Source organism: Myotis yumanensis, unplaced genomic scaffold (genome assembly GCF_028538775.1).
Source record: "Myotis yumanensis isolate MYYU_CA2020_CCGP unplaced genomic scaffold, mMyoYum1.0.hap1 SCAF_1, whole genome shotgun sequence".
NCBI classification, from domain to species: domain Eukaryota; kingdom Metazoa; phylum Chordata; class Mammalia; order Chiroptera; family Vespertilionidae; genus Myotis; species Myotis yumanensis.
Window position 1 is genome coordinate 182,782,296 of NW_027223752.1, and position 14,192 is coordinate 182,796,487.

At 40.8% G+C, this 14,192-nt stretch overlaps 1 protein-coding gene across 3 annotated transcripts in view; it reads right to left on the reverse strand.

Annotated features, from left to right (window-relative positions):
* The window catches only part of AFF1 (ALF transcription elongation factor 1), a 197,898-nt gene that overhangs the window by 24,827 nt on the left and 158,879 nt on the right, over positions 1–14,192 (reverse strand). For all 3 annotated transcript variants that reach the window (XM_070393110.1, XM_070393102.1, XM_070393119.1), the window contains 4 exons: positions 9,849–9,903; positions 9,689–9,726; positions 7,286–7,442; positions 133–1,068 (listed from right to left, as the gene is read on the reverse strand). In XM_070393110.1, the coding sequence (XP_070249211.1) occupies positions 133–1,068; positions 7,286–7,442; positions 9,689–9,726; positions 9,849–9,903 (1,186 nt within the window). The remainder of the gene's footprint in view (positions 1–132; positions 1,069–7,285; positions 7,443–9,688; positions 9,727–9,848; positions 9,904–14,192) is intronic.

Consider the following 14,192-nt stretch of genomic DNA (forward strand, 5'->3'; position numbering starts at 1 on the left):
GGATCTAATCTGACCAAACACTTCCCGCATCTTCTAGACAACTCAGGGCTAGAGTCATGGGCCAAAGACAGCCCTAAGCGAACAGCAGGTACTGGCCACCCTGCAGGGGAAGGCCAGGCCCCCCGCACTCACCTTTCTCTTTTTGGCCAACTTGCTTGAGTTGTCGGAGCTTCTCTTCTCAGAATCCAGCTTCTTCCCTGCCGGTGGCTGCTTGTCCTCTGGTTTCTTCTGGCGACTCCCCTTCCCAGGTGGCTGGGGAACCCAAGAGAGGAGGTCGAGAGTTATCTTCACCACCAAGCTTTGCAGGGGAGGAGTGTCCCTGAGCGGGGAGAGCAGCTTGGTGTCTCTCAAAGGCACCTGAAGTTTGTCCTTCCCGGGGTCCTCCTGCACCACCACGGCCCGGCGACAGCCACTAGTCCTGCCACCACTGCTGCTGTCGTGCTTGGGGCCCTGGCCGTGAGTCAGGGGGACGAGGGCCAAGTGCTCAGGGCTCCTGTCCTCCACATTGTCCTTCGTGGGCTCAGGACCGGAGCGTGCCTTTGTGGGGGCCGGGGGCCCACCCCTGTGCTTCTTCTTCTCGCTGGGGGTGGGCACCGCTGGCTTAGGCTCTCTGTCTCCAGCACGTGGCCTCCCTTTCGTCTTCACCTTGGGCTTGTCTTTGGAAGGCTGGTCCTTGGAGCTATGGGGAAGTCCAGGCTCACTCTCCACCTGCAAACTGGCCCGAGAGTCCGCCGGGGCAGAGGCCTTGACAGGTTTTTTGGGTTGTTTGGTTCCAACCGTTTGCCTCTGCGGCGGCTCCTGCTGGGCAGGGGACTTCTGACAGCTCCTCTTGCCAGTGTGGGAGCCTTCGGGAGGGATCCGGGGGGCTCTGCCGGAGCTTTTAGGGGGAGGAGGATCTTTGGATTCTGAATGCTCGTGACTAGTGGTGCCGTCACCACCCTTCCCCTTCCCGTCTGGGTGCCGAAGTGGGGGCGCTGCACTCCCCAGGGCCTCTGGTGGCGCTGCCGGCTGGCTGACTTTGGTCAGCCAGTTGTCTAGCTGCCATTTGTTTGTTGTAGGAGGCTCGGGCTAAAACAAGGAAAAAGAGAAAAGTGGTAACTGGCCAAAGATGATTAATTCTTCCCTGTGTTACCCAATACTACATCCTGCCATCCCAAACCTAAGAATTAAGGTCCTTTTTACCCTCCTCAAATTACAAGTCAAATTCTGTAACAATTGACTCTTAAGACAATTTTCCAAATTTTTAATGCTACTGGAATTCTGCTTAGGTAGAGAGTGACCATTAAATATTGACCAATGTAAACTATTGACAACTGCTGAGAAACCATTGCTACATAAATATTTTGTTCTAATGGTAATTACAGTATTAATTTAAACAGAATTGACACATTTTTGGCTTGTAAACTATTCTATCAGAAAATAATAGGGAATAAAAAGAATCCTTTTCTTGAGCATTTTCAAAAACGGCTAATTAACAAACTAAGTCTGGGTGATTATCTATGGGTTTCATACTTTATCCTTTCCTTGATATACTTTTCAACTGGAAATTACTTTTTTCAAAACTAGATATAATTTCTCATATTTACTTAAAAACATTATAAACATTTATCTGTGAAAGGTTTTCCCTGTGTCACAGATACATGTTAATTTTCAAATTTGATTTACACCTTGATAAAAAGAGTCAGGTGAGGTCGCCCTGGCCGTGAAGCTCAGTTGGTTGACCATGGTCCCCTGCACTGAAAGGTCACAGGTTCAATTCCTGGTCAGGGCACATAGCCAGGTGGCAGGCTCAATGCCCAGTTGGGGCACATGCAGGAGGCAACCTAAATTGATTTTTTTTTTCCTCACATCAATGTTTCTCTCCCTCTCAAATCAATAAATAAAATACAACATTTAAAAAAATGAGTCAAGTGAGGTCACATTAGATGAGCCTCATTCCTATTTGAAGTCTTTAAAAATCAAGCATTATGTTTCTTGTTTTATTTCAGCAATCTGAGCTGAAATACCACCTATTTTTCCACAGCACACAATTCAGAGCAATGAGATTTGACTGATTATCTATGAACTGATTTGACAAATAAACAGAAGTCCCTGACATCTGTTATCTCATAAATCTCTGTTGCTAACTGATGGTTAGTGCATCCTATTCTCTCTCTCCAGCTGGGTGTTAGATCTTATTAACAGAATGACAGAGACCTCTGCATCTCCAAGTTCCACTATTATGTCTTACACATGGTGGTGTACATTGAGATTTTAATTTGAACATTCCTATAGGTGTATTACTGTGCCCATAAATATGCCAAATAAAAACATTAATATCTAATAGAATGAGCAGCGATTATATTTTATTCTTAAAGGGAAGCACATCACTTCATGCTGCATGTTTTCCTTAAGATCCATCTGACAGGTGGTTTGTATGAATGCACCAGGAAGTTAAAGGAAAGATATTCCACATGGGATTTAACTGACTCAATTATGGATAAGGAGATCCATGTCCATAGGTGGACAATGTTTTATGGGGAAGATTGCTAATGATTTTTCCAAGTGAAATATCCCTAATAATTCAACTCTATAAAAACATGTGAACTTAACACATGGAAGATAGGTGGATATACTGTAAAATCTTTTTGACCAGAAAAAAGGTGATAAAATAATCAGGTAGTTAGTTTGGACTAAGTGTGATGAAACAGATTAGAAATGAAAGGAACTAGATAGGGCCAAACTTCAGCCGAAAGAAAGCTGCATAACTGCTTTTTTTCTGCTTACCCCATGTTGCTGCTTAGGATAACATACCTCCTTTACAGTTCCCAATACCTACATCAGCTCTACACCAAGGCTCACATTTGATTTTTCAGAGCAGGGAGGGAGGGAAGAAGGAAACTACTCTTATGTGCCAGGAATTTTGTCACATATAATCTACAACTGCATTCAGTACTCTAGAAAGACAGGATGACTTGTTACAGGTAGAGAAAAGATTAGCACACAATACCTGCTTGTCAAACACTAGTTCCTGCAAAGGCTTGAGGGTGTGGTAATACCAGTGGTTAGCTGGGGACAAGGCATGAGTCACTTGCCAATCATATCAGGAACCAAACCCTTTCTTGGGAAAGGTATGGCTAGATCTCACCAGGGCTATGTTTACAACTGCATTCCAGTCACCGACATGCTTGGTAGAAAAGTATTTATGCAGGAACCAAAAAGAAAAGTTAATCCTGGTATAGATATCATCTGCCGCTTCTCCCCACAAACAGGACAGTATAGGATACATTAAGTAGTCCCTAAAGCAATGTCCTGGTTACAGAAATAAAACACATTTTCTTCTACTGCAGCCCTAAAATGCCCGGAAGGCGTATGGCCCAATTGCAGGGTAAAATTGAGCCACTGTGCCCAGATGGAGGGGAAAGGATAGGGACAATCCTTTCTGTATACCTACTTATAAAGACATAAAGATGTAAAGTGGATAGAATTTCTTCAAGATCAGACATTATTTAGCTATTGGGATGGAGAAAACTTTACATAAGGGATCTATTAAAACTAGATTTAAAATGAATTTTAAGAATGTAAGTACTGGATAGGATCAAGGTTTGAGCTTTCATTTTTCCTCTGCCACTCCTTATGCCCCGCCTCCAGCCTCCCAGGGCTGGAGCAGCCCAAACACGGGCACACTGGAAGTGAAAGAATGTGATCTATTTCATTCAGCATTTTATTTATTTTTTTAATATATTTTATTGATTTTTTACAGAGAGGAAGGGAGAGAGATAGAGAGTTAGAAACATCGATCAGCTGCCTCCTGCACATCTCCCACTGGGGATGTGCCCGCAACCCAGGTATATGCCCTTGACCGGAATCGAACCCGGGACCTTTCAGTCCGCAGGCCGACGCTCTATCCACTGAGCTAAACCGGTTTTGGCTCATTCAGCATTTTAATGTTTTACCTCTCCTAACTTTTCAACTGGCAAAAGTTCATATATTTTAGAGTGAATTATGATTGTGAGAAGTTTTGAGCTATGTACAACAGATGCCCACTGTTCTAAGTAAAACATTCTAGTTGTGAGGGAGTATGCACCCAAAAATTAAAAGACAACGAAAAGCAAAGAAGGAAGGAGAGAAGCAGCATGGTGTAGTACAGGGGTGGGCAAACTTTTTGACTCGAGGGCCACATGGGTTCTTAAACTGGACCGGAGGGCCGGAACAAAAGCATGGATGGAGTGTTTGTGTGAACTAATATAAATTCAAAGTAAACATCATTACATAAAAGGGTACGGTCTTTTTTTTTTTTTTTTTTTTAGTTTTATTCATTTCAAGGGCCGTAGTTTGCCCACGGCTGGTAGTATCAAATAAAAGGGCTTCAGAGCTAAAGGGCTATTGGTTTGAGTCTTTAGTGCTACACTATACTAGTAGGTGAAAAGAAAGCTACCAACCTTTTAGGGTTGAGGGGTGGGTTAAGAGCCCCACAGGCAATCACCCAAAGGTAGCTAACTACCAAAGAAATGGACAAAGAATAGATTAGAAAACTAAGAAGATCCCTGAATGACGGAGAACAGAACAATTCTTTTCCCCTGAACTTCACTGAACCGGAAGAAGGTGAGGTGTCCCACACATTTTGTATTTGGATGCTCACTGTAAAGCAAACACTGCTTTTCCCCAAGTTCCCCACCAGCTCACTGGGCAGGCAGACAGCATCTCATATTCTCAAAAGGTTACTAAACTATTTCATCAAATGAACTTAAAATGGAGCCGTAAAAAGCAAAATTTTCAGCATTAAAAATAGAATCTAAAAAAGAGAAAGTAATAACTAGTAACTATGGCCTGTTATGTATGGAATTCGTTACTCTCAACTAATATAAGAGATTTACAATAATGCAAGCATTTATTTTAAAAGGAAAGAAGAGTAGTTAAATACCTGGGGGAAAATTAAAGGTTTAAAATCTAGGCAAAGACAAACTATTTCTGGGGAAGCTGAAACTCAATATATAACATACAAATCATACCAAGGTTAGATTTGCACAGCAACCCCAAAGTACAAATATGGACCTATTAGTAAGGTAGTTAAAAAAAATAAAGTAGACTTTTTTCCATATGACATCTGTGGTGGAACCGCTGCAAAGATGCAAATTTTCGTGAAAACCCATATGGAGAAGACCATCACTCTCAAGGTTAAACCCTGGGATAAATAGAAAATGTAAAGGCCAAGGTCCAGGATAAGGAATTCCTTCTCATCAGGAGACTGATCTTTGCTGGCAAACAACGGGAAGTGGATGTATTTGGTCTGCCTACAACATTCCAAAGGAGTCCACTCTTTTCCATGGTGGTGGTAAGAAAAGGAAGAATTCTTACACTACTCCCAAGAATGAGCATGAGAGAAAGAAGGCTAAGCTGCTGTCCTGAGCGCTGACCTATGAACCAGGAAGACACGTTCCATTCTTAGTCAGGGCATGCCCGGGCTGCAGGCTTGATCCAGAGGCAGACAATCAATAATTCTCTCTCATCATTGACGTTTCTCTCCCTCTCTCTCTCCCCACCCCTTCCTCTCTGAAAATGTGTGTGTGTGTGTGTGTGTGTGTGTGTGTGTTTTAAAAGGTGGATGAGAAAGGTCAAATCAGTCGCCTTCGTTGGGAGTGCCCTTCAGGAATGTGTGCTGGAGTTTTTGTGGCCAGCCACGTTGACAGACATCATTGTGGCAAATGTCTGACCTATTGCTTCAACCAACCAAAAGGCATCTAGTTGAATGTGGGTGAATAAAAGACATGAACTAACATTTTAATAAATAACTATAATAAGTAAGGATGGGAACATTAATTTTTTTAATCTGATACTAACTCTATTTCAGTAACCACTTGAGCATAAGACGTAATGGTTTCATTAAATCAAATACTAGATTAATCTTTCTTTAAAATTTCAACTATTCAGTCAAATCTGTGCCATGTCTACTTTATCTGAATCGAATTTTATTACTTAATTGAATTCTGTTCCTTCAGTAATGTAATGAACACACAGATTTTTCTTACTGAACAAGGTGAGACACAAAGCAAAGATGTTCTAAACATTAACATGAACAACCACATAGTTTGTCTGCAGAGCATACTCAGTATCTTTTTCCCTGGGGCATAGAAAAATCACCTCAACAGTAATTAGATCACAGAAGGAAACAAAGAACCCCCAGAAACACAGAGAGCAGTTTCTAAAACCCGAAAGGCACTCCAAGTGCAGCTCATGCACTCCAAAAAACATTTACTGAGCACTTACTCTGTGACAGATATACACTCACATCTAACAAAAATGACACTCAGTAGCTTCCTCAGCCTCCCTTGCCCTCAGACAGGGCTCTCGCTCCATGACCTCCAGATGGATTCGGTTAATGCTGTAGTGGAACTAACTGCCTCGCTTTCTAAACAGCAGAGACAGATACTGAGAACCTGAACATTTTCTTAATTAGAAAGTCTCATTTCTCAGAATTCCCATCTTAAATATGCAGAATCATTCTCTCTATACAAGCTGGTCTTCCAAAATTGCCTTCCCTTCCCACTACGCGTCCTTCTCCAGCATAATTTTTATATTGCTACTCCAAGTTTTGAAGGCATTTGGCAACCTCATTAGTTGTTACTAAATTTCTTGTGCTCGACAATCCAGGAGGCAACATAAATCCTCTAGAAACATGTGGTGTTTGAGATTTTTCAACCTCATCTGTTTATCTTTACAATATTTCCCAGGGGGCAGCGATAGGCGAACACAATAGTCCCTGTTTCGCATGGGGCAGAGGGCGAAGAAACACAGCCCTGGCAAAATCAAGTCGCCATCCATTTAATGCATGGCTTTTAGTGATTCAAAAATAGAACCTCTGATGACTTATTTCTAGTTCATGCTCCTGCCCTTTGCTAAAGCACGCTGTCTCCTTTTGATTTCCTTAATTCATGCATTCCTGAAATTTCAAAAAGAAATCTCATTAATATTAAAACAGCAGCCCACTAAAAATGAGTTTTCTTTTCCAAGAGAAGGGAAAAGAAAAGGGTGTGCAAACATCCTTAATGAGTTGCTCTTCAAAACACACCAGTAACAACAGAGAAGAACCTATCGCTTTAAACAGAAGAGAGAAGACCTCTCTCCCAAACCTCCACCGCCAAATGTTCGGTAAGAACAAGTAAACAGAAACAGCCTGTTTGCACCAGTAGGAGCAGAGAAGCACTGCCCCGGGGGACAGAGCCACTCAGGCTCCTGGTCTGGCCTACGGCGGACTCCAGCCCCCAATGCTGCCATCCCGGACGGTCTCCTGGAGGGGACACGGTACCTCAGGAGCCGGAGTGTCCTGGGGCTCATTCTCCTCGCTGTCACTTGAGCTGCTCTCGCTCTCCGAGTCCGAGGAGCTGTCTGAGTCACTGGTGCTCTCTGACTCCGCACCACTGGAATGTGCTGAGGCCGCTGCTTCTGGAAGTGACTGCGGAGCGCTGCAAAGCAACCAAGAGATCATCTGAAGGCACCACACAAGGTGGATCCCCCTTTCTGCTCCTGTCCTGTTTTGCCCATTTTTCTGGTACTCAAAAGAAAGGGCCTCAATATTACCTAACATTAGTAAATTACCATATCGTCCGGTTGAGAGAAAGACCTACAATCAATGACTCAAAAAATCAACAACAAAAAACACCTTAAAATAGCTCATCAGATAACAATGTAAAAGAGAAGCCTGTGGAATTTTGCTTCTGAAAGTATTTCAAGCTAAACTAATTTAACGTAGATGCTTGGTGCTTTATGTCAGGGGTTGATAAACTATGGCCAGAACTGGCTGCTTGTTTTTCTAAATAAAGTTTTATTGGAACACATCCACACCCATTATTTTCTGTATTGTCTGTCTGCTTTTATACTGTAAAAGCAGAGCTGACTAGCTTTAACACAGACTGTATGGCCCACAAAGCCTAAGATATGTAGATAGATATATAAATATATAAAATATCTATCTATAGATAGATATATATCCCAAACAAGTTCATTTATGAAAGAACAGCCAATACATTAAAATCTCTCCACTGTCTAGATGAGAACTAACTGTATGATAGCCAAAGACTACTAAATATATATGGTTTTCCTATGGAAAGTGACTTCAAAAGCAAGCACGACACATTCGGGCAGAATTATGAAGTAGGCCGTTGTTTATAAGTGGTTTAGGATGACCTCCAAATATCAGCTGAAGGAGAGATTAACTACTGCAAGTTTTATGAATAGGACAATAGCTCTGGGTCAATGAGAAAACACTGCTGGGCATATACAGAATTTCAAAGCATATCTTAAAACTTGCAGTTTTAATGGAATTAGCCAAAGCAATAAATCAATATTTATACTCGTGAAAGCCTCCAAATCTACCTAAAACATTAAATAATAAATTTATTAAATAAAATTATATTAATGTAGAATTTAAAAATTATAACCAATAAAACAAATGAGGTCATTTTAAAGCAAACACACTATACTATGACAATTTCCTCAGAAAAAATGTGGTTAGGTTTGTGATCATTTTCACACTGGGAGCTGAAGAGCTTAAGCCATAGAGCAGGGGTCCTCAAACTTTTTAAACAGGGGGCCAGTTCACTGTCCCTGAGACCGTTGGAGGGCCGGACTATAGTTTAAAAAAAAACTATGAACAAATTCCTATGCACACTGCACATATCTTATTTTGAAGTAAAAAAACAAAACGGGGAACAAATACAATATTTGTATTTGCATGTGGCCCGTGGGCCGTAGTTTGAGGACCCTTGCCATAGAGGATCAGAATGAGATATATACTTTGTGTTATTTCTGCCTCTGATTTATGCCCACTTTGTTTTTTTCTATCTTCTTTTCCTCCTCTTTTAAGTTAGGCTAGTTTGTCATATTTTATGAGTCATTATAAGCCACTAGAAATTACTGAACAAAATGAAATATAAATAAATGAGCAGAGCTTATGACTCTGTAAGACCTGGCAAAATTATATGAGCTTCCTCCACGCTAACCATCACGTCACACATATGTGAGGAAGGTTTCTATTGCTGAGCCTGTCTCTGAATGGATGACCACATCTCAAGGGAGTAAAACAGCTACAGTGTAATTTAACTCTTCCCTGTCCGTGGAGGTCAGGTATTGGCCTATTAAATAATTAAATTCAATACCAGAGGTGGTTTAGTTTCCATTTCCAAAAATTAAAGCATAATGTTTTCTAAAATATAGCCAAGTTGTTTCCAAAATGAAAACAGTGCCATTTTCCACCTCACTAAAATGCACTGCAGGCCATTTTAAAAAGCCACAGAAACAATTAGAAAATTCATGACTAAGAAAACAGCCACCACGAAAAATTTGGCTTTATAATTTTTGAAAATACAGCAAATCTGTCACTTTCATAGAAACACTGGGCTCTTTGGCATAACTTTTCAAATACTGGTTACATAATACAGAGGAAAGTGATTCAGGCTTATTTTAAACTCTCAAATTTTTTTTTCTCCTACACTGATGGTTTAGGTGAGGGTAGGGTTCTTTCCCTTTATAGAGTTAACCACCTCTCTAAGGCTGATTGAAGCTTCCAAAATATTACACAGGTACTTTCTTTTAGCTGTGATACTCCATCTCCTTCCCCATGAAGAAGTTATGAAAGTGCTAAGGCTGTAATGCTCCCGCTCAGTAGAAAACTGCGAAACTGGCGTAGAGGGGAGAAACTCGCACACGGTACCTTGGCGGTGCAGATGTGGAAGGAGGCTTCTCCGGGGCCTAGGCATTCACAACAAGGGGGAGAAGGGGGAGGAAAAGAAAAAAGACAGGTTAGGGTAAGCAGGTCAGAAAAGTCAGACAGATGTAAAAGGACTCCAGATTACGGCATACACACAACTTACTTGCTCGCTCTCACTGTCCTCACTGTCACTGAGCTGGAGGTCATCTTCAAGCATGCTGGAAGGGGCGGGGCACAGACAGGGCGATTTACAATGACTTCAAACAACTCCTTTATCATATAAGTAGAAAATATGCTGACTGATTAAAATGGGGGTGGGATAGGTTTTATTTATTCCTCCAATACTTTATTTCATGGAAATGTAAGTTTTACAATCATAACACAAAGTAGTTCAGTCCAAGCTCCTTACGATCTCAAAATGGAATCCTTCCCAGGTCTGAGCATTCAAGGCAGAACTACCAAGAGACAGGGGGCTGTTGTCAGCCCCATATGCTTGGTAGGTAGATAAGTAGGTAGGAAGGAAGTAAGGGAGGGAGGGAGGGAGGGAGGGAGGGAGGGAGGGAGGGAGGGAGGAGGGAGGGAGGAAGGGAGGGAGGGAGGGAGGGAGGGAGGAGGGAGGGAGGGAGGGAGGGAGGAGAAAGAAAGACAGGATACATTTAAATTATTTCCTTCTATATTCTCTAACAACTAGAATAAATGATCAACCATTAAATGAGTTAATAGTAGATTAATGAATATTTGCAGATGAATGCTTAAAACAGTGCTATAAAAAGTACTATATATGGAGCCCTGGCCAGTGTGGTTTAGTTGGTTGGAGCCTCATCCCGTGCACCAAAAGGTGGTTGGTTTGATTCCTAGCGGGGCACATACCCAGGTTGCTGGTTTGATCCCCATTCAGGATGCGTACAGGAGGCAACCAGTCAATGTGATGTTTCTCTCTCACATTGATGTCTCTCTGTCTCTCTCTCCCTTCATCTCTCTACAATCAATGAAAACAAAAACTACTTTAAAAATAACTATATCTGAATTAAATAAATGCAGAGTAAGATGTATGAAGCTATCAAGTCAACAGTCACGCAAGAGTGCCCTCATCCTACATTTTTGTCCAAAGGCCATTATTAATATTGAACTCTATTGTTCATGCACACAAAAAGATTCTTTTTCGTTTGCTTGAACAATGATCAGTGGAAAGAGTAGTAATACAAATAATATCATAGACCATGCTTAACCTTACAGCTATCATTCTGATAAACATAAAAACTCAGCTCACTTCCTCAGTTATATTAATACTCATCTCTAGGCAGTGTGGTTTATGATGAACCTACACAATGAAAGTGAACAGTTTCCAATCTGTACATTTATGCAAATCTTAACCCCTTTTTATCTCTTCCCCTTTACCTTCTTCCATGGAGATGCCCAAATGTTGAAGGAATGAATCAGTAAAAGCTCCCTCTACTTCCTCCACCCGATTTATGAGCATGACTTTTGAGGAAATGTTATAGTGAAAAACAAAAGCAAAGAAACCCCAAGTCTGCCTGAGTATTATTTATGCTCCAAAAAGCAAATTATATTAGAGATTACAATCCTTCAGTATTTCTAAAAATACCTCTTCAATAATCTCACCAACAATTTTTATTTTGGGAATCCTTGCTATAATCACTGTATTTCCTAATGAAAACAAATGCTAAAACTTGGCTCTTTCATACTGACCACCTACATGCAACACTGTAATTCTTGCCAAGGAAGCCTTTTCACCACCAAATGTACTAACAACATCCTGTGATAAGTTTCTAAAAAACATGAAAACTGTTAACTTGTAAATAGAGATCTCACTCAATATTTATCTAAAGGAAGCTAAATTCCTATGTTAGCCAGGCTAGACACCACAGCCCTCAGATGTAGGACTTGGCAGTAGCAATCATAATGGTATATAAGAAAAAGTTATTCAAGAGGTATATTCCTGAATGGTGGCTTGGCTGGGGTACACACAAGCAAAAAATAAAAGACATATCTCTGGAATAAATGTAAGGAAAAAAACTGACAAATTATATTCAATATTAACCATCAACAACAAAACCACAGTTAATGAATCTCTTTGTTTCTTAGTCATTGGGTTTATTTTGTATAAAACTGATTTGTCTTAATTCCCTGAAACATCATGTAATCTAACCATGCTTCCTGCTGTGAGCAGAGGACTAAATACCCTGTCAGTTCTTTTCCTCGCTACTGAATGCCCAGCTTCCATGAATATATTCTAGAGTCAATCAGAAAGTATGTATGATATACTAAGTCAGAAAGTGTATGTTATGACTTTCAGCTCTGCTTGTTGTTAAGGAATAAAAGGGACCATAAAAAAATGCTGTTCCAGACTCTGAAATTACCCCCTTCAGAGTGTTAGGTAGATAATGGCAAAACAAGCCTGCAGATACAAAACTTATTCAGGACCTAAGTGTGGAGGGACAGTGACCACTGAGGGAAGATTGCTAAAGGTATCTCCAAAGAAACACTCATTCAAAAAGCAATGATAAACTATTAAGATTAAACAAGATCTATCAATTACTAGGGACTTACATATGGCATTTCATTTAATCAAAATTCACGGGTATAATTTACCTGACATGAGAATCAGCACACATAGCATACTGTCAGCATCTGCCAACTCAGCCAAGAGTAACCACAGAATCTTCCAGAAACCACATTTACATCACCAGAGATGGGTAGCTTAACATAAGAAGCATGCTCTTAAGTAAGGGGAAGAAAAATAATTTCTAAAGTTTTGATAACAAACAGGTATTACATCTCCAGTAAGAAAAAAAGTTACTTAAAAACCATTAACTAGAAAATTAATCACAAATGCCATTGTGATTTTTAAAAAAAATCTATATAGTTGGGGGAAATGTAACCCGACAACAGGTAAAGGTTTTATTTTTTGGAGATAAGGGAAAAATTCGAAGAAATCAGCTGCTAAAGCCCCTACTTGTCCCACAATTATATCTGACACCTAGAATATTAGTATACCATCCCATACTATACTTCACAAATTATATGTGAAAGAACTGGTCACTGAATGTGAAGAATGGCAAAATTTATTACAGCACACCTGGGTGAGCACCTTTATACCCATTAAAAAGAATCAAATCTCTTAGAACCAATCTCATTCACACCAATAAAATCTGGGTCAAGCCCCAAAGGATGTACTCAACTATAAGGTTTTCTGGGGCAGGATCAAGTCATTTGTACTTTCATAACTTCTATATCTAGAATTTGGCAGGCTGGCTATCTAAAAAGCTGGCTGCATGAATGAGTAACAGTACCACATACTGCACCTCCACTGTGATCAGGACTACAGGCACTCCCTTTACCCACAACCCTGTGGGCTGACTCTGATCCCCTCACACTCCAAGGATGAAGAACCAGCTTGGAGCTGCCACTGAAAAGGTCATGAAGCTGGTACATGCTGGAGACAGGAAGCAAAAGCGATTCCATTGGGTCCAATCCCCTGGCTCTAGCTCATGTAGAACCCAACAGCTAGAAAAACTAATGCACTGATGCAATGAAATCTAAGTTCTGGTGCCACAGAGAGAAGAGTTCGATTTACAAGAAAGGAACTATCAAGAAAGAGAGAAAGGATTTTCCTCCCTGGCTGCTTGAAGATCAACCTCCACCATGAACAACAAAGTAACTATCCGGACCAGGAAACTCATGACCAACAGACTATTTCAGTGGAAACAAATGGTCATCAGTGTCCTTCACCCTGGGAAGGCTACAGTACCTGACAGAAATTCGGGGAAAATTGGCCAAAATGTACAAGACCACAGCAGATGTCATCTTTGTGTTCGGATTCAGAATCCGTTTTGGTGGTGGGGAGACAACTGGCATTGGCACGATTTGTGATTCCTTAGATTAGGCAAAGAAAAATGAACCTAAATATAGACTTGCAAGACATGACAACAGAAGGAGAGAAGATTCTTCGGGGACTTTATCTGTGGTGACTGCAGGTTTTTCATGAGGATTAATGAATTAAGAACCTTTATGAAAAAAAGGACAAATTAGTAAAATAACTATCTTGTTGGAATAAAAGAAATATGCTGTTTTTCCTTTATGAAAATCAATAAACTGTAAACCTTACATACTTTTTAAACTGGTCAAATAACTACTGCAATTTCACTTTCAACCTCTAAGACAAAGCAGTTATTTCAGAGCACACAGCACCATACGGCCTACCTTGGCACCGTTCAAAAGAGGCCAAGTGCTCAGGTAATGCACCTCTTTGAACTACCGCGTAGGCTTAACCACTACTGGTTAGGTAAACTTTTGACTTAGAGGTTACAATCTTCAAACCCCTTGCACAAACGCATTCTTCTGGCAGTTGTTCTGCAAAACAGACCAAGCACAGGTTCTGGCAGGCATGCTTCAGTGACTCAGTGCAATTGTTACTGTGAAGACACACCAGACAAGCCTTTATTCCCTTTCTATTCCTAAGACTGGGCTTGCCAAAGAGTTCACC